Source organism: Perissodus microlepis, chromosome 5 (genome assembly GCF_051167445.1).
Source record: "Perissodus microlepis isolate ML-2025 ecotype Zambia chromosome 5, ASM5116744v1, whole genome shotgun sequence".
NCBI classification, from domain to species: Eukaryota; Metazoa; Chordata; class Actinopteri; order Cichliformes; family Cichlidae; genus Perissodus; species Perissodus microlepis.
In genome coordinates, this window is record NC_140465.1 from 37,576,480 (window position 1) to 37,594,806 (window position 18,327).

Here is an 18,327-nt window from a genome sequence, read left to right on the forward strand (position 1 = left end):
CAGGAAATGATGCGGGCACATAGAAACCAAACACAGCAGCGGTTTGTAGCCTCGCTCCACAACGAAGACGGCGATGGTCTGCCCGGAGACCCTCTGCTGTTGAAACGGGAGCGTCAGAGTTTTCACAGTCTCCCTTTACCACCCCGAGCCTCTTCTGCCTCTGGCTCGTCCAGCTTCTTCTTTCTTGGTCGGCGCTCTCTCAGATGTAAAACTGGCTTCACCGTGGAAGCTTCGTGGCAGGTTTGAGTCTCGGTTATTCCTCAATTGTTCCTGAACATCCTAACCAATTTCCTCTCGTCACGAGGAAGCTGGTTACGATGTGACGGCACGTCTGGATAAACTCACGTGCAGCTGTTTGAAATGATGATCGTGTCTCTGCAGATGAGCCGACACGTTCCCAGCTCCTGTAAACCTACAGGTTTGATTCTTAGATCTTCACTGAGTTCCTTGGACTTCGGTCAGTCCGATGAATGCTGCCAAACGAATCCTTTTTGTGCCGTAAAGAGGACCTTTCAGCAGTAATCACTCCCCATAACAGACCTCGTCCAGTGGAAAGACTGCAGCATCTTCAGCACCGCTTATTAAAGCGTCGTAGGGAAATACAAACAATGTCAAGCTTGTTTTTTAAAGTCGCTGTACAATCATTCACCCTGGAAACAGAGCAATTAAAGTCCGACGCTCATGCTGATGAGTGTATATAAACATCTGGGCACAGCTGTATATTCACACAGTGTTTAGCCTCGTCTGCCAGACCGAGCTGGGTTTGTAAATGGTGTGTGTGTGTGTGTGTGTGTGTGTGTGTGTAATCAGATATCATCTGACGTTCTCAGGTGTGTGTTGTTGGGAGACGAGTGTACTTCGAGGCTTTGTGTGAAAAACACGCTGCAGCTTGAAACCACTTAACATTTGTCGGCGTGTCTGGACTGAGGAACACTTTCAAACAAGCAGCATAACTTCACATTAGCAAAAGTCATTTCCTACTCGCAGCTGAACGAGAGCAGAGAGCCATTAGTGGGTTTGTGGAAATCCACCTCAGGCGGCACTTAAACTCTGCTTTCTTTTCCATCTTTCACGTCCTCAGTGTCTCTGTCTTTGACTGAACGCTGTGCTTTCATTACCAGCTTCTAATAATATTTTGGCTCTTATTTCATTTCCGGTTCTCTGAGCATGACTTTGCAGGAAAGTGATTTACACGCAGCGCTTCTCCTGCTTTATCAATAATAAATCCTCCACTTCAGCCGGCCGAGCTCTGCGGTGGAGACAACGGGGAGAGTCGAGGATCGGGTTTCTCCGCGGAGACGGCGAGCAGGACGAACAGACACCTCGCAGGAAATGGCTTTCTCTCACAATCACGTTTTTCCAAACTTTAACTTTTTAATCTGCTATGGTCAGGTCAGCTTCATCACTTATTAATTACAGACTAATTATATATTGATTAGCGAGGTCCTTCTGTTGTGTTCAGGTTTACTTTAGTCCTCACACAGGCAGCGGCGTTTTCCTGTGAGCGCACAATCAGCATCAGCAGGTTTAAAGAGTCTCAGCAGCTATAAATAAATACCAACGTCTCAAACACAACGTCTCTGCTTCTAACAGTTTACTGCGCCTGCTTTATGCAAACATGCAGAGCGTGCACGTCCCAGAACCAGCAGCAATAAACACAGACACTGAACCCCGAGTTCCTCCCAATGTCCATCTGTGTGTGTGTGTGTGTGTGTGTGAGACAGCACTTAGGCATAGATGGAAGCTCTGTGAGTGGGTGGTGCAGCAGAAAGTGCTTTGGCGCTATAAAAGGACGAGTCCGTGCATTTGCCAGAACTCCACCTTAATAGCAACAGAAGAAGAAGAAGCTGCTTCGTGGTGTCGCCGCTGTCAGCAGCTCCATATTGGACAGAATTCACTTCCTGAACGAGTAAATCCTTTTTAGAGCTCACCAATTTAAAGTTTTTTAGGGGCGTGGCCTCTGTGACTGACAGGTGGATGGTGACCCAGGCGGCTGTAGCTGCTAGCTGTCTGCTAGCTTCACCTGAACTGCACTGTGTGTGCGGTGTTGGGGCATTTTTAATGAATCATGTGACCAATAATAGGGCTGCTAGAGCAGGGCGATATGACCAAAAATATTTATCACGATATACGTTTGAAAATTTGCGATAACAATACAGGGAGTGCAGAATTATTAGGCAAGTTGTATTTTTGAGGAATAATTTTATTATTGAACAACAACCATGTTCTCAATGAACCCAAAAAACTCATTAATATCAAAGCTGAATGTTTTTGGAAGTAGTTTTTAGTTTGTTTTTAGTTTTAGCTATTTTAGGGGGATATCTGTGTGTGCAGGTGACTATTACTGTGCATAATTATTAGGCAACTTAACAAAAAACAAATATATACCCATTTCAATTATTTATTTTTACCAGTGAAACCAATATAACATCTCCACATTCACAAATATACATTTCTGACATTCAAAAACAAAACAAAAACAAATCAGCGACCAATATAGCCACCTTTCTTTGCAAGGACACTCAAAAGCCTGCCATCCATGGATTCTGTCAGTGTTTTGATCTGTTCACCATCAACATTGCGTGCAGCAGCAACCACAGCCTCCCAGACACTGTTCAGAGAGGTGTACTGTTTTCCCTCCTTGTAAATCTCACATTTGCTGATGGACCACAGGTTCTCAATGGGGTTCAGATCAGGTGAACAAGGAGGCCATGTCATTAGTTTTTCTTCTTTTATACCCTTTCTTGCCAGCCACGCTGTGGAGTACTTGGACGCGTGTGATGGAGCATTGTCCTGCATGAAAATCATGTTTTTCTTGAAGGATGCAGACTTCTTCCTGTACCACTGCTTGAAGAAGGTGTCTTCCAGAAACTGGCAGTAGGACTGGGAGTTGAGCTTGACTCCATCCTCAACCCGAAAAGGCCCCACAAGCTCATCTTTGATGATACCAGCCCAAACCAGTACTCCACCTCCACCTTGCTGGCGTCTGAGTCGGACTGGAGCTCTCTGCCTTTACCAATCCAGCCACGGGCCCATCCATCTGGCCCATCAAGACTCACTCTCATGTCATCAGTCCATAAAACCTTAGAAAAACCAGTCTTGAGATATTTCTTGGCCCAGTCTTGACGTTTCAGCTTGTGTGTCTTGTTCAGTGGTGGTCGTCTTTCAGCCTTTCTTACCTTGGCCATGTCTCTGAGTATTGCACACCTTGTGCTTTTGGGCACTCCAGTGATGTTGCAGCTCTGAAATATGGCCAAACTGGTGGCAAGTGGCATCTTGGCAGCTGCACGCTTGACTTTTCTCAGTTCATGGGCAGTTATTTTGCGCCTTGGTTTTTCCACACGCTTCTTGCGACCCTGTTGACTATTTTGAATGAAACGCTTGATTGTTCGATGATCACGCTTCAGAAGCTTTGCAATTTTGAGACTGCTGCATCCCTCTGCAAGATATCTCACTATTTTTGACTTTGCTGAGCCTGTCAAGTCCTTCTTTTGACCCATTTTGCCAAAGGAAAGGACGTTGCCTAATAATTATGCACACCTGATATAGGGTGTTGATGTCATTAGACCACACCCCTTCTCATTACAGAGATGCACATCACCTAATATGCTTAATTGGTAGTAGGCTTTCGAGCCTATACAGCTTGGAGTAAGACAACATGCATGCAGAGGATGAAGTGGACAAAATACTCATTTGCCTAATAATTCTGCACTCCCTGTATAACCGATGATATAATTGACACGAGACAAAATACTTTACAACTCCACAACTTTATTAGTGCAAAAAAAAAAAAAATCTATGTATTTTCACTTAAACAAGCAGCTGTTGTTTATCTGCATTAAAGTTATATTAAAATTTAACAGTGCAAATTCCTGTCTGACAGTTTAACCAAAAGGCATTTCCAGTGGAAACTGGCCGACATATCCTCAGCATAACCATGTATAACATCCACAACACTTAAAAAGAGGTTAAACACACACAGTACGGTAACATTATGTTGAAGCACAGTACGTATCACTCCGCGAGGCTCCGCCTACGACAGCCGTAATGCTCCCACAATCCATCGAGCGGTGCGGCTTCGTAGCTTAGCAAAGTCGTCCTGAAACATTTGACAGATTTTCGAGCGCCGTGTCCATAAAATCGTTTCCAGGTCAGTAAACACAACCAGAGTTCATACATAAGGCTCACGGGATTATAAGGGGCTCTGTCGACTTTCAGAAAAATCAAAGGATTGATTTTAAGTGCGCCGTATTTTCCAAACAACACGGTAATAACGACGCCCGCTAGCATGCGCTACCAAAAATAGTGCTTTGTTGTGTATCTGACGGACGAAAGCTAAACCAGTTCCACCACTGAAGCTGCAGCATTTTTACAAACCAGTTCTGGTTCATCTGTTTCATTCAACGATCCGCTTTCGCTCTTCTCATTCTGCGTCACCGCCATGATTTTTCAGCCATGTGCGTATGAAAACAAAGGCACTGCGCATGCGCGTTTTACCCAAATTCTATTGCCATGTTTCATTTTCTTATCGTTGCCCAACATTATGAACGGTATGATATGGCCCAGCCCTAATGGCTGCTGTTACATATCAGTAACAGCAGGTACCCGAGCCTGTGTGAGGCTCTCATGAAGTCTGTTTATGCAGAACCATAACCGGGTCTGTGAGCGACGGGTCACATCGCCACGTCCATGTTTTTTACATTGGTGTGCTTACAGGTGTGACAGGTGCAGGTGTACTTACAGCTGTGCTGGCTGCAGCCTGCTTGGACTCCTCGGTGAGAAAGGCCAACATCAGCTCCACCCTGTGCTTCTCCTCCTCACTGATGTAGTCGGTGTCTGTGGGGGACACAAACAGGGCTGTTCATGGGCTGATCTGAGGATCTCTGCAGGGAAGGAGAGCTGATTGGATGTGGTGAAAACATCAGGAAACTAAACTCTGATGTCACAGGATCCAGAAGCTCTACATTAGTTTGTAAACATAGAGGTGACCTGTACAGGTGTGATGCAGATCATTGAAGACATGAAACTAATATCTGATTTTGCCTGAGCTCGCAGTGTCAAAGGATCCTTCCAAAACTTGCAGGATACAGTTGAAGTATTTCCTGTAAGTCTGCGCTGAGGGCGGGACATTACTCTCCATCACCTCAGAAACAACAGCAGCAGCGAGAGCCTGAAGCCGAGAGCCTGGCTGGTAACCACCGCGGTGAATCTGTCACTGGGTTTGAGCACTTATTAAACCAGCTAACACAGAGAAAACATGACTTTGCTGAACTTCGTTCTGAGCCGCCTCGCTCTGAACTTTTAGAGAACTCCTACCAACAAACTACCAAACCAATCACACGGTGTGTTTAATGAACACCAAGCAGGAAACGGCTGCGGGGACACTGATCGCTGAGAGCCGAGCCATCGTCCAGACGAAGCTTGTTTCTGCTGAGTGTCATCACTGGTTTATACAACTCACTCAGTTATGATTCAGAACGTCCCCATTCGATTTTTGCCTCGGGCAGCCAGAAATGTTATAATTCTGATCATTTATCAGTACATATCCATCAGAGGTGTAAGCATCACAACAGAAAAACATGAAGCAGAAAACCTTAAAATATTCTGCAGTCGATCAAAAACCATGAATCAACATAGCAGGAGCTGTGCAGGAAGTCAGAGCGAATTAAATACAACGTTTATCAAACGTGAATCGATCGATATCCCGTTATTCAGACTAAAATCGATTTGTTAAACCCACGCCTCGTTTCTGCTGTCGTCTGTGGCCTCAGGTAAGGGCGGGGTCACAGATCGGTGGTAGATCATCAGCTTCTCTCCACCTGAATGGTTATCTATGTCCCGCCCCTGCAACTAACAAGCTAATAGGCAACAGTTTCAGGCACATCTTACCCTGCAAAGATGGACGCGAGTGCACTTAGTGGCTCGTTGTGGCTTCCATGAATCAGCACAGCGTTTGTTCCATGCTCCGAGGAGGAGCCACAAACATTGCTGGTGCTCCAGACTGAAACTCTGATTTCTGAGCTGTTCATCACAGATGTGACTCCTGCTTGCAGTCACAGACTGAACATGCTGAGCACAGCTTCTCCTTTAACTCCTGCCCTCCATTTATTCACCCCCCCACCCCACCCTCTCACTTTATGGCCTTCGATTTGTCCCCCCCCGCCGCAATCAGATCCTCTTTCAGCTGAGGGCAGGCTGTGAGACTGGCTGCTTGGACGGCTGCCATGTTGATCTTCAGTGAAACGTTACAACCAGCAGAGCTGATGTGTGCAGGACACAGCAGGACGTCACCAGAACCTGAGACACAGATGGACCGTCTGCAGCATCCACAGGCAGCGCCCTGCAGATCTGGTCTGTTTGGAGGTTTATCAGAAACATCATCTCCCATAAACCAACTAACCTTCACCTGGAACACGACAGACGCAGAGCGGGCCTTTAAGCAGCTCCGTCCAATCACAGGCCTCTGCTGCCTGCGAGGAGCCGCCTCGCTGTGTGACTCTGGCAGCGTGGACACGTTTGTGTTCCTGTTTCTTCAGCGTGCTGATTGGTGGAGCCGTTGTGTGAAGGACCCTTTACAGTTAGCTCCAACAGACCTCAGATCATAAGACTGCACGCCGTCAGTAAGATTAGGAGAACGCCGGCGGTTGGATGTGATGAAAGATGGTGCGAGGTGGAGCGAGACAGAGAAGCCGATGAATCTGTGAGCTGATGCGGATCTTTTTAAAATGACAAAAAAAGATCTCGGTGGAGGATGTGCTCTCCTCTCAGTCTCTTCACCAACATACGCTGAAGCTGCTCACATTAACCTGCATCCACCCATTCTCCTGCTCTGAGGTGGAGCTGCCTTGCAGCGACAGGAGCAGGTTATCTCCTCCTGGTGGATTGTGACGTCCTGCCGGTCACCTATGGTCCGTTCTGTCAGTCCCTCCCAGAGAGGACCATAGGTGACGGCCCGAAGGTGGAACCAAGCTTCACCCAACACGCAGCAGCGTGTGACGGAGCGCAGCAGCCGAGCGCCCGTCACACAGCTGTTGAGCTCCTGCTTGACTTTATTCCATGGTGATGGAGCCGCTGTCACCTCCTCACCCCAACAGAAGCGGTGGCTCCTCCCGGGATGAGCAGATTTCAGGTTTGGTCCTGTGGACGCCCGAGCAAACAGCAGCCTGCAGACTCGGGAACAAACACGGGGGACACAAGAAACACGGGGGACACAAGAAACACGGGGGACACAAGAAACACGGGGACCACAAGAAACACGGGGGACACAAGAAACACGGGGACCACAAGAAACACGGGGGACACAAGAAACACAGAGGACACAAGAAACACGGGGACCACAAGAAACACGGGGGACACAAGAAACACGGGGGACACAAGAAACACGGGGGACACAAGAAACACGGGGGACACAAGAAACACAGAGGACACAAGAAACACGGGGACCACAAGAAACACGGGGGACACAAGAAACACGGGGGACACAAGAAACACGGGGGACACAAGAAACACGGGGGACACAAGAAACACGGGGGACACAAGAAACACAGGGACCACAAGAAACACGGGGGACCACAAGAAACACGGGGGACACAAGAAACACGGGGGACACAAGAAACACGGGGGACCACAAGAAACACGGGGGACACAAGAAACACGGGGGACACAAGAAACACGGGGACCACAAGAAACACAGGGACCACAAGAAACACGGGGACCACAAGAAACACGGGGACCACAAGAAACACAGAGGACACAAGAAACACGGGGGACACAAGAAACACGGGGGACACAAGAAACACGGGGGACACAAGAAACACGGGGACCACAAGAAACACGGGGGACACAAGAAACACGGGGGACACAAGAAACACGGGGGACACAAGAAACACAGGGACCACAAGAAACACAGGGACCACAAGAAACACAGGGACCACAAGAAACACAGGGACCACAAGAAACACAGGGACCACAAGAAACACAGGGACCACAAGAAACACAGGGACCACAAGAAACACAGAGGACACAAGAAACACGGGGGACACAAGAAACACGGGGGACACAAGAAACACAGAGGACACAAGAAACACGGGGGACACAAGAAACACGGGGGACACAAGAAACACGGGGGACACAAGAAACACGGGGGACACAAGAAACACGGGGGACACAAGAAACATGGGGGACCGACTGAAGCCAGGCCTGCAGTACAAACTTATCTATGGGCAGCGAGTGGATGACGCACACAGCAGCAGCGATGATGACGCTGGCAGTTTAACGTGGAGGCGGAGTCTATTTACACACCGCGGAGAGGCGGAGCTGTTACCGAGATGGTGAGAGAACAGCAGCTGGTCCCGTGATCACCACCACCATCGCCTCCTCCAACGCTTACCTCCCATCCGATGTGGACAGCGGATCAGCTGGAGGCGCGATCGAAGATTGCAGCGCTCCCAGGTCAGCTGTACACGCTGGAACATGTTGCTTGTCTGTGTTTTGTGTTGTTGTGATGATGTCTGTGCATTCCCGTATTATCCTTTTGTGTTACACATTTCCATGTTTTTTTTCCTCGCTACCCAGCCTGACCTGTCTCCCCAATGTGACGTGTATCATATGTACGGTCGGCAAGGTCTGCCATCTCGGCTGTGGGCAACTGCAACTGACAAATAAAGGCCCTCTGATCTCATCTCACCATCAGAGGTTTTACTGGCTGCAGCTCCATCGAAGCTACTCTGTAGCTCCGCCCACTGCCGTTTGTGTCACACACAGAACAATCTGAACTCCAGGAGTGTTAAAGTACGCAGACGAACTGAACTCAGTCTGACAGGTTTAAATGACAGCTTGGTGAAGGCTGACGGCAGCTGCTCTGGTTTACATGGAAGTGAACAGGGGCGAGTCTAAAGGGGGCGTGGGGTGGACCACACTGTGTTTACTCTGAAACATTTTTCTGTCTCAGTTAAATTTGATTAATATTGAAACATACAAATAAAAGCCAAATAAACCGTGAGCTGCTGACCTGAGGGAGCTTAAACACTGAACTGTTGTTGATGTTAGTTTGCAGCTGACGTGCTCGCTGGTCTTCCAATCCCATCCAATTTTATTTATAAAGCACTTTAAAATACCCAGCACAGGACCAAAGTGCTGTACAGAAAAGAAGTTAAAAACAATAGAATAACAGAAAACAGCAAAAACAAATGAATAAAACACATAATACATAAAAATTAAAACAGCCCTACATTAAAAAGAAAACAAGATAAAACAGCATCGAACTATGAACAACTAAAATAAAACCAAAAACATATAAACCAACATCTCACATGGTGTCAAAGGTCAGGGTGAAGAGGTGGGTTTTCAAGAGTGACTTAAAAACAGGTGGTGACGAGGCCTGTCTAATCTCTAAAGGGAGATCTTTCCACAGTTTGGGAGCTGCTACAGCAAAAGCACGATCTCCTCCAAGTTTACCCAGTCCTGGGTACGTGCAGGAGCAGCTGATCAGCTGACCTGAGAGAGCGGGTGGGTGCACGAGGCTGTAGCAGCTCAGAGAGGAGATGGGGCGACGCCGCGGAGAGCTTTCAAATGAATCCTGCAAGAAACGGGCAGCCAGTGAAGCTGGGAAATGTGCTCAAACTAGGTCTTCATCGCAGACACACACACACACACACACACACACACACACACACACACACACACAGACACACACACACATGCACACACACAGACACACAGAGACACACACAGACACACGCACACACACAGACACACGCACACACCACACACACAGACACACGCACACAGACACACAGACACACAGACACACACAGACACACAGACACGCACAGACACACAGACACGCACAGACACACACACACGCACACAGACACACAGACACGCACAGACACACACACACGCACAGACACACGCACACAGACACACACACACGCACACAGACACACAGACACGCACAGACACACACACACGCACACAGACACACAGACACACACACACGCACAGACACACGCACACAGACACACACACACAGTTGTTCTTCTGCAGATCCTAATTGGCTAAATAAATCTGCAGCACGGCGTAAACAGTCTGATGTTAATGAGACGCACATCACCGACGCTGCGCTTTGCTCTCATCCATAAAACATCCAGAGATTAACGGCCTCCACCCGCACAAACCCACAAAACAGAGAGTAGTCAGCTCCACCCACACAGCATGGACCACAACTCTAACACACATGAAACAAACATGTAACACACACATGCTTTCAGGGAAGGTGTGTGTGTGTGTGTGTGTGTGTGTGTGTGTGTGTGTGGGGAGGCTTGAAACACAAAGTTATGATCGATCAGAGGAAACGGGAGGAGGCCAGGTGAGGCCAGGTGAGGACAGGTGAGGACAGGTGTAACATGGATCACGGAGCTGATGACATCTGGATGTGAGAGGATATTTCTCTGATCACCTTTGAAAGAGGAAAACCGAGTGTCCTGGCTCCTCCCACTATCACCGTGTCTTGATCACTTCTGTAATCAAATTACATTGAACCTGAATATTTATGTAGAGTAACTCCACCACGTCAGTTCATCTACAGGCGACAAACGAGCAGTAAACGATGTTTATTCCAACATGAGCACGTTTGTCGTTCCTGGTATGTGGTTATGGTTGCTGCTGGTCTAACAAATATCTCTGCCACTTTGTGACACACGTACACAGATCTGTATGATCACACACCACTTTATTAGGTACCCCTGCCGAGCTGCTACAGCAAATATCTGATAAAGCAGAGGCTGATTTGGGCCTGCAGACGGGGCCGACGCATCAGGGCGGAGGAAAAGCTGAAATAGGCGACTCAGGATGGAGACAGAGAGGAGAAGCCACGGGACAGGCAGGAAAGATGCAGGATGGACGAGAGAAGATGGGCAGGGATGAAGGAAGAGTGACAGATGCCAAAATAACCTCAGCCTGAAGACGACGAGCGTTTCAGAGAGAATCAGCTGCAGAGCCCAGAGCACCTCCACCTCATGAATCACAGCATCAGTGTGAGACGCAGCGGTGCTGAAACATCTGCACGATCCAGCCAGCACCGAGGAAGCTCCGAGCTCTGCTTCACTACGACGTCTCACACAGTCTGCAGGAGCTTCGGCTCGCCCACGCTGCTCAGACCGAGCCCTGCCATCAATAACGCTGATCGCTGATCAATGAGCTGACTGCTTGGGTTTCCCTGGTGTCATGAATAATCCTGTGTGTGTGCAGCTCTCTGAGGTCCTTCTTAAAACACACACACAGTACTGGTGTGTACTGGGAACAGCATGGTGTGCGCTCTTAATCACGTTACCACAGATCATCATGCACAGGCGCTCATCGTTAACCTGCTCAACAGATGAAGGTCAGCCGGCCGAGGCTGCACGTGACCCAGCTCATCGTCATCACCTTCATCAACGCTTCACCAGTAAATCACTAGTAGCCCCGCCCTGCTTCCTGCTGTCTGTGACTCTGAGAGGACTAAAATGAACTTCCTGTTTTCACTGAGGTCAGAGGTCAGAGCATCCAGAGGCTCATGTTGTCACAGACCTCCACAGTCGGACCAGAACAGCGCCCCCTGCCGGGAGCCAATCTGGAGCTCGGGGCACCTGGCAGGGTGAACATTACTCCTCTTACAGACAGACGAGCACATCGCAGCTGCCCACACAGCTCCTCCCTCTGCTGCATCGATGCTCCGTCTTTATCACCTCCTGTTTACCCTCTCATTCATGTCATCGTCGTCTGTTTGCTCTGCGTGTTCGCTCCGTGCCTCTGTCACGACAGGAGCTTACAGCAGGTACTTCTGTTTCAGGGCGCTGAGCTCTGGAGCAGAGACACTCAGTGTTCTGCTTGTTCAGGTGTTCAGCAGGTGTGTGATGAACTGCTCATTGTCTGTCACAGGGTGAACCGGCACGTCCACGCCCACTCTGAGCTGCTGCTCACGGACATGTATAAAAACACAGGGGACCTCCGCTCAGCCTGGCAGGGCCTCATAACCATGGCCTCTGTGAATGCTGTGGTCACCACCTCCAGAACCATTGAGGTGGAGGGCAGCAACCGCTCCTCCCTCCCTGACGACCTCAACGCTTTCTACACCAGGTTTGAGACGGACAACATGGCCCAGCTTGAGGAGTCCAGATCCTCACTCAAACCTGGCAGCTCTGCACTCACCTTCAGCACTGAGGACGTGGTGAGAGCCCTCAGGAGGACCAGGGAGAGGAGCTCACCCGGCCCTGACAACATCAGCAGTCGAGCTCTGAGGCACTGTGCAGGGCAACTAGGAAGTGTGTTCGGACTCTATTTCAACACTCAGTCGACAGTCACACCGTCCCCCAGCTGTGGAAACACTCCACAGTCATCCCCATCCCCAAAAGAAACAACACAAAGTCTCTGAATGATCTTCGTCCTGTGGCCCTCACCTCCCTGGTGATGAAGGCCATGGAGAAGATCATAAAACAGCACATCGTAAGAGCAACTGACCCCCTGATGGACCCTCCAGTTTGCTTACCGTGCACGCAGAGGTGTTGATGATGCAAAACTCTTCATCTTGGACTGCATCCACAAACATCTGGAGCTCCCTGACTCCTCCCCCAGACTTCTGTTTGCTGGTTTCTCATCAGCGTTCGACACTCTGCAGCCTCACATCCTGGCCTCTAAACTTTCCTCCCAATTTCACCTCGATGATCAGCTAATCCTGTGGATATTGGACTTTTTGACCAACAGGACTCAGAAAGTTCGGGTCAACAACTCTCTCTCCGGTCTCCGTTCCACCTCCACTGGCTCCCCCCGGGGCTGTGCGCTCTCCCCCCTGCTCTTCATCCTCTACACTGATGACTGCAGATCCACACAGCCCGACTGTCACCTGGTGAAATATGCTGACGACACAGTTCTCCTGTCACTGCTGTCAGGCCCTCACAACACCACGGGCCCGCTCTGCAGGAGTTTGTAGAGTGGTGTGACGGCTCCAAACTTGAACTGAACGTGAGCAAAACCAAAGAGATGGTGGTGACCTTCTCCAGCAGGCAGAGGGATCTGGCTGCTTCAGTCACCACCACCATCCATGGGAAGCCATTGGAGGTAGCTGAGGGGTACAAATACCTGGGAACCATCTTTGACAACCTCCTGAGATTCTCTGCCAACACAGAGGAGATTCTCAGGAGGTGCCACCGACAGCTACACCTCCTTAGGAAACTCCTTTGGAGTCAGCACAGCGATCGTGATGACTTTTTACTACGCCTTCCTGGAAAGCATCGTGACCTTCTCCATCAGCTGCTGGTTCCACTCCCTCAGCCTTCATACAGGAACAGACTGCAGCGCACTGCATCAGTGTGCTCTAAATCATTGGCCTGTCAGAACTCTGGCAGGTTTTCAGCCAACAGGCCTCAGACAGGCAGCCAAAATCATCAACGACCCCTCTCACATTCTTCACCCCGCATTTCAATGGCTCCCCTCTGGGCAACGCCTCCGCTGCATTTCCTGCAGGACTGAGAGGAGGAGCAGCGCCACCTTTGTCCCCAAAGCAGCTCTGCTTTTTAACTCCAGCCGATGAGACCAGAAACAGAAACTACTCTTATACAACCGACACTTTATTCTTTTAGTCACTTACAGTTATTTATTCATCTTTCAGTCGCTTTAATTTTAAAACTGTGTAATTTTAAAACTGTATATTCTGTGTATTTATTATTTCACTCTTATTGCCTGTTCTTACTGTCCTCACCTTCAACATCATGCTGCTCTGTTGTTTGTTAATTGGGGATAAATAAAGTCTCTCTGATTCTGATGTGACCCACAGCCGTGCAGGGTGTTTATCAGCTGTGAGCCGTATTAGCACCTTTAACCTGCCCCTGCGTGTCATTGTGGCACACTGAGGAGCTGTAAAGAGTCCTGACGTCAGTGTCCAGTGATCGCGTTTAAACTAGTTTCATCATCTCTGTTAAAAAGATTCTGTTTCTACAGGACTTCATTTTAACTCCAGCAGGAATCAGTTTATTTTACAATTCAGGCTGTCATGTTTATGTCTGGTTAATCCCGATTATTTCATGTATTTGACCTTATTCCAGAATATTCCAGGTTATTCCAGAATATTCCAGGTTATTCCAGAATCAGGTTATGGGAGCTCGGTAAGGCGCGGTGTCGTTTTGATGTTTTCTGGCTACAATAATCTCGGGACAGATATTTAATTTTGACACCTCCCTTCCAGGCACATATCCTCTACATGATGACACACATCGTGGTCATGGAAACTGTCTGCATTGCCGTGGCAACGGATAAGGATGTCGCAACGACTGGGCCATCCCCTGTGGTGAGCTCCACTATAAGGCCACAGGCTTTTTCTGCGACTGCATGTCAGGAGGTGGGTGATGTTACCACAGAGTCACACGCCGATTCAGTGACGTCAGCGAAACACCGCCTTCACGTACGTGTTGCAGGTTCCAGCGCCAGTGCGCCTCCAGCTCTCAGGCTGTCAGCTTCAGACTTCACCCTCAGCAGCTCTGCAGACCGCCACAGCAGGTCTCACTGCCATCTTTAAAGCTTCCCCTTCACTCCTGCTGCTCTCCTTCTGTCTCTGCCCTGCAGCACCCTGTCCCTCACTAACAGCAGAGAGGAAAAGTGTTATCAGTTATCAGCTGTAATCCAACATCACAGCAAACAGCCCGAAGGCCGGTGAGTCGGAGCGCTGCACATCGAGCAAAGCAAAGCTGGCTGAAACATGAAGCGTGGCAGCGAGAGGCAGTGTTTGTCTTCTGAGCTGCACTCACAGCTCTGTGATCATGACAGAAGCCACTGCAGCACAAACACAATTACTCTGAGGTCCAAATAACATTACAGGCTCGTTTCCAAAGCACACGCTCGGCGCAGCATCCAGCTGATTCAGTCTGAAAGCACAAACCAAACATTGTGTTTCTGTCCTCGCACGCCCTCCGAGTAACGAGACTCCAGCACAAGAGAAGCTGCCCCTGCAGCCCGATCTCCAATCACAGACGAGCAGAGAGCCCACAGCTAAAGGCCTCTGCGGCCTGCTCCACACTCAGATGGTGAACCAGAAACCAGGACCGGGGGAATCTTTTTATTTTCAGGATCTCACATCACTGTGAAGACAAACACACACTGATTCAGGAAGGCCTCCACCTCCGACCACATCAGAGGCACCAGCTCCGCCTGATCGCGCTCTGGAGCGCTGCTGGCATCAGCGTGTTTACACTCACTCCAATACTCCACCTGTTATTGTGAATATTACAGCAGCAGGCAGACAGCTTCCTGCTCCCACCACAAAGCAAGACGCTCGCATTCACACGTGTGGGAGGTGCCCATTCACACACACACACACACACACGGCGGATACTCATATCTTGTGGGGACATGTAGTTGACATAACCCTTTCCCTGGCTGCTCACCCTGACCGTAATCCCGACAGCAAAACCACAGGGAATTATTTACTGCATGCACACGTTTGTTTGGTCTGACTCCAGGCCTGAAGCTGTCCATGTAGCTCTACCCACAATGCACCCTGACAGCTGGGTCGGAGGCTGGAGTGTGTCTCATAGAGATGACAGAGGAGTGTGTGACATGACTTCCTACTAAGCACAAATCTGCAGCTACCACGGTCACATTTTCCCCACCTTGATAACCACGCCCACCAAAGCCACCTGTGATCATCTACTCACATGCGTGCAGGGAGAAGTGTTTGCGCTCCGAGGATCCCGAGTTTCCAGCGGCCGACGGGAGCGGGGCGGCCACGGACGACCCCAGAGAGCCCACCGCAGGACGCACGCTGGAGGCCACGGCTGCCGAGGAGCTGGAGGACTCGCCTCCTTCTCCCAGGAGGTGCTGGATGGAGTGGAGCTGGAAGCAGGGGTCGGACAGCAGGACGGAGGCGGCTCGGGATACCCTGAGAGGAGAGAGAGCACCGGCTGAGGTCAGACCTGCGGCTGTGAACACACACGCACACACACACACGCACGCACGCGCGCGCGCACACACACACGCACGCACACACACATTACATAACAGTGAGCACACCTGTGCACAGGTGCGTGTGTGTGTTAGTGAGTTTTAGTGTGGTTCCTCACAGCGTTACTGGAGGCCAAGGTAATGCCATCCAGAGTAAGAATCTGCTTAGATACCATATTTCTAAGCTTTTCAGGGCCGAGTACAACAACCTCAGTTTGATCTGAATTAAGAAGCAGAAAGTTAGCGGCCATCCAGGTCTTTATGTCTTTAAGACATTCCTGCAGTTTAACTCATTGGTGTGTGTTATCTGGCTTCATGGACAGATAGAGCTGGGTGTCATCTGCATAGCAGTGTAAATGTATGCTATGTCTTCTAATGATGCTGCCTAAGGGAAGCATGTATAATGTAAACAGAATTGGTCCTAGCACTGAACCCTGTGGAACTCCATAATTAACCTCAGTGTGTGAAGAGGACTCTCCATTTACATGCACAAACTGGAGTCTATTAGATAGATATGATACAAACCACTGCAGTGCAGTACCTGTAATACCTACAGCATGTTCTAATCGCTCTAATAGGATATTATGGTCGACAGTATCGAACGCTGCACTGAGGTCTAGCAGGACAAGCACAGAGATGAGTCCACTGTCAGAGGCCATAAGAAGATCATTTGTAACCTTCACTAAAGCTGTTTCTGTGCTGTGATGAGCTCTGAAACCTGACTGAAACTCTTCAAATAAACCATTCCTCTGCAGATGATCTGTTAGCTGTTTGACAACTACTCTTTCAAGGATGTTTGATATAAAGGAAGGTTGGAGATTGTTGCTTTATAAGAAAGCAACAAACTATTTCTCCAGGCAAAATGATGAGCTTCTAAATTTGTGACACGCCATTTCCTGTCCAGCTTACGAGTTACCTGCTTTAGGTATTTATAGGTGTTTGATAGGTGTTTCTATAGGTGTTTGAGAATTATACCAGGGAGTGAAATACTTCTTCTGATTTGAGGCTTTATTTTTCACAGGAGCCAAAAATCTGCAGAATCAAACATGCAGCGCTAGCCGCTGTGACTCAGGGCGCCAAAATAAGCTTTTAAAGTGAAAAACAAAGAAGCGGTCACTTCCCCTCTTGTTTGGATGCAGATGTTGGCTCGTTGCTCAGCGGTGAGCAAACTGGGTAGAGTCCCTCACAGGATGATCTCTGAGGGAAGCACGGTGACATTTTCCTGTAAAACCTCCCCTGACCTTATCTTTTCAGCCTCTCGACACGCCCCCCCTCCACGGTCCTGTAGGCCGCCGTCATCCACACGACTGAGTCACAGAGCTCAGCTGGAAATGTCGCCGGCTGTGTTTCGAGTCCATCGTGTTCCCTCGTTAATAATAAACCAGCAAAGGGCAGCGTGTTCAGAGCTATGGCACTAATGGTACACGGAGCACATGAACAGGAACGCAGTGGAAACGGGACGTCTGGGAGGGTCTTGGACAGGAGAACAGCCGAGTCAGCGATGACCTCACACCGTTGACTTCAGCCTCAACTTCACCTCTAATACATCCATCCTTCCTTCAGCAGCTTCAGTACAGATGAATAAACACTACATCAGTAGTCACATGTCACAGTCTAACCAATGACAGCAGTGCGTGGTAGAGAACGCCGTGTTCTACCTGCTGCTGGACTTAATAAAGTTTTTATTGTGTGGAGCTGCTTCAGTCGGACGTTTCAGGACGTCCAGCAGGGTAGGATCAGGGTCAGAGGTCAGCTTCAGCTCTTCAAGGGCTCGTGTTCATGCTAACCTTGGGCTGAGATCAGCTTGCGTCCTCCTGCAGGGCGGGGCAACGACAGCAGAAAGGCAGGACGCACGCCACCCGGAGACGCCGGGCTCAGACGTCTGTGTGTGTGTCTGTAGTGTATGCGCATGCTGCATGTGTGTGTCGGTGTGTGTGTGTCTGCATGCTGCATGTGTGTGTCGGTGTTTATCTGCATGTGTGTGTGTGATGTTAATCCTGTGACAGCAGATCCTATGGGCTCAAAATGTGGTCAGAAATATTTTGTACTTGTAAATCAGGATGTGTGTGTGTAAAAAAGATTTGTGTGTGTGTAAAAAAGATTTGTGTGTGCGTAAAAAAGATTTGTATGTGTAAAAAAGATTTGTGTGTGTGTAAAAAAGATTTGTGTGTGCGTAAAGAAGATTTGTGTGTGTAAAAAAGATTTGTATGTGTAAAAAAGATTTGTGTGTGTGTAAAAAAGATTTGTGTGTGTAAAAAAGATTTGTTGCAAGTTACAAGTACGAATTTTGACCCTATTTTTCTTCCTTTCATCTGATTGGTCAATGTCATGTCAATCACAAATGTAACAATCCAATCA

At 48.9% G+C, this 18,327-nt stretch overlaps 1 protein-coding gene across 1 annotated transcript in view; it reads right to left on the reverse strand.

Moving 5' to 3' along the window:
* Positions 1 to 18,327, reverse strand: part of rnf123 (ring finger protein 123) — a 119,069-nt gene that overhangs the window by 23,109 nt on the left and 77,633 nt on the right. The window contains exons 37-38 of the mRNA XM_084929673.1: positions 15,684 to 15,907; positions 4,742 to 4,836 (exon numbers count right to left, since the gene is read on the reverse strand). Of these exons, the coding sequence (XP_084785799.1) occupies positions 4,742 to 4,836; positions 15,684 to 15,907 (319 nt within the window). The remainder of the gene's footprint in view (positions 1 to 4,741; positions 4,837 to 15,683; positions 15,908 to 18,327) is intronic.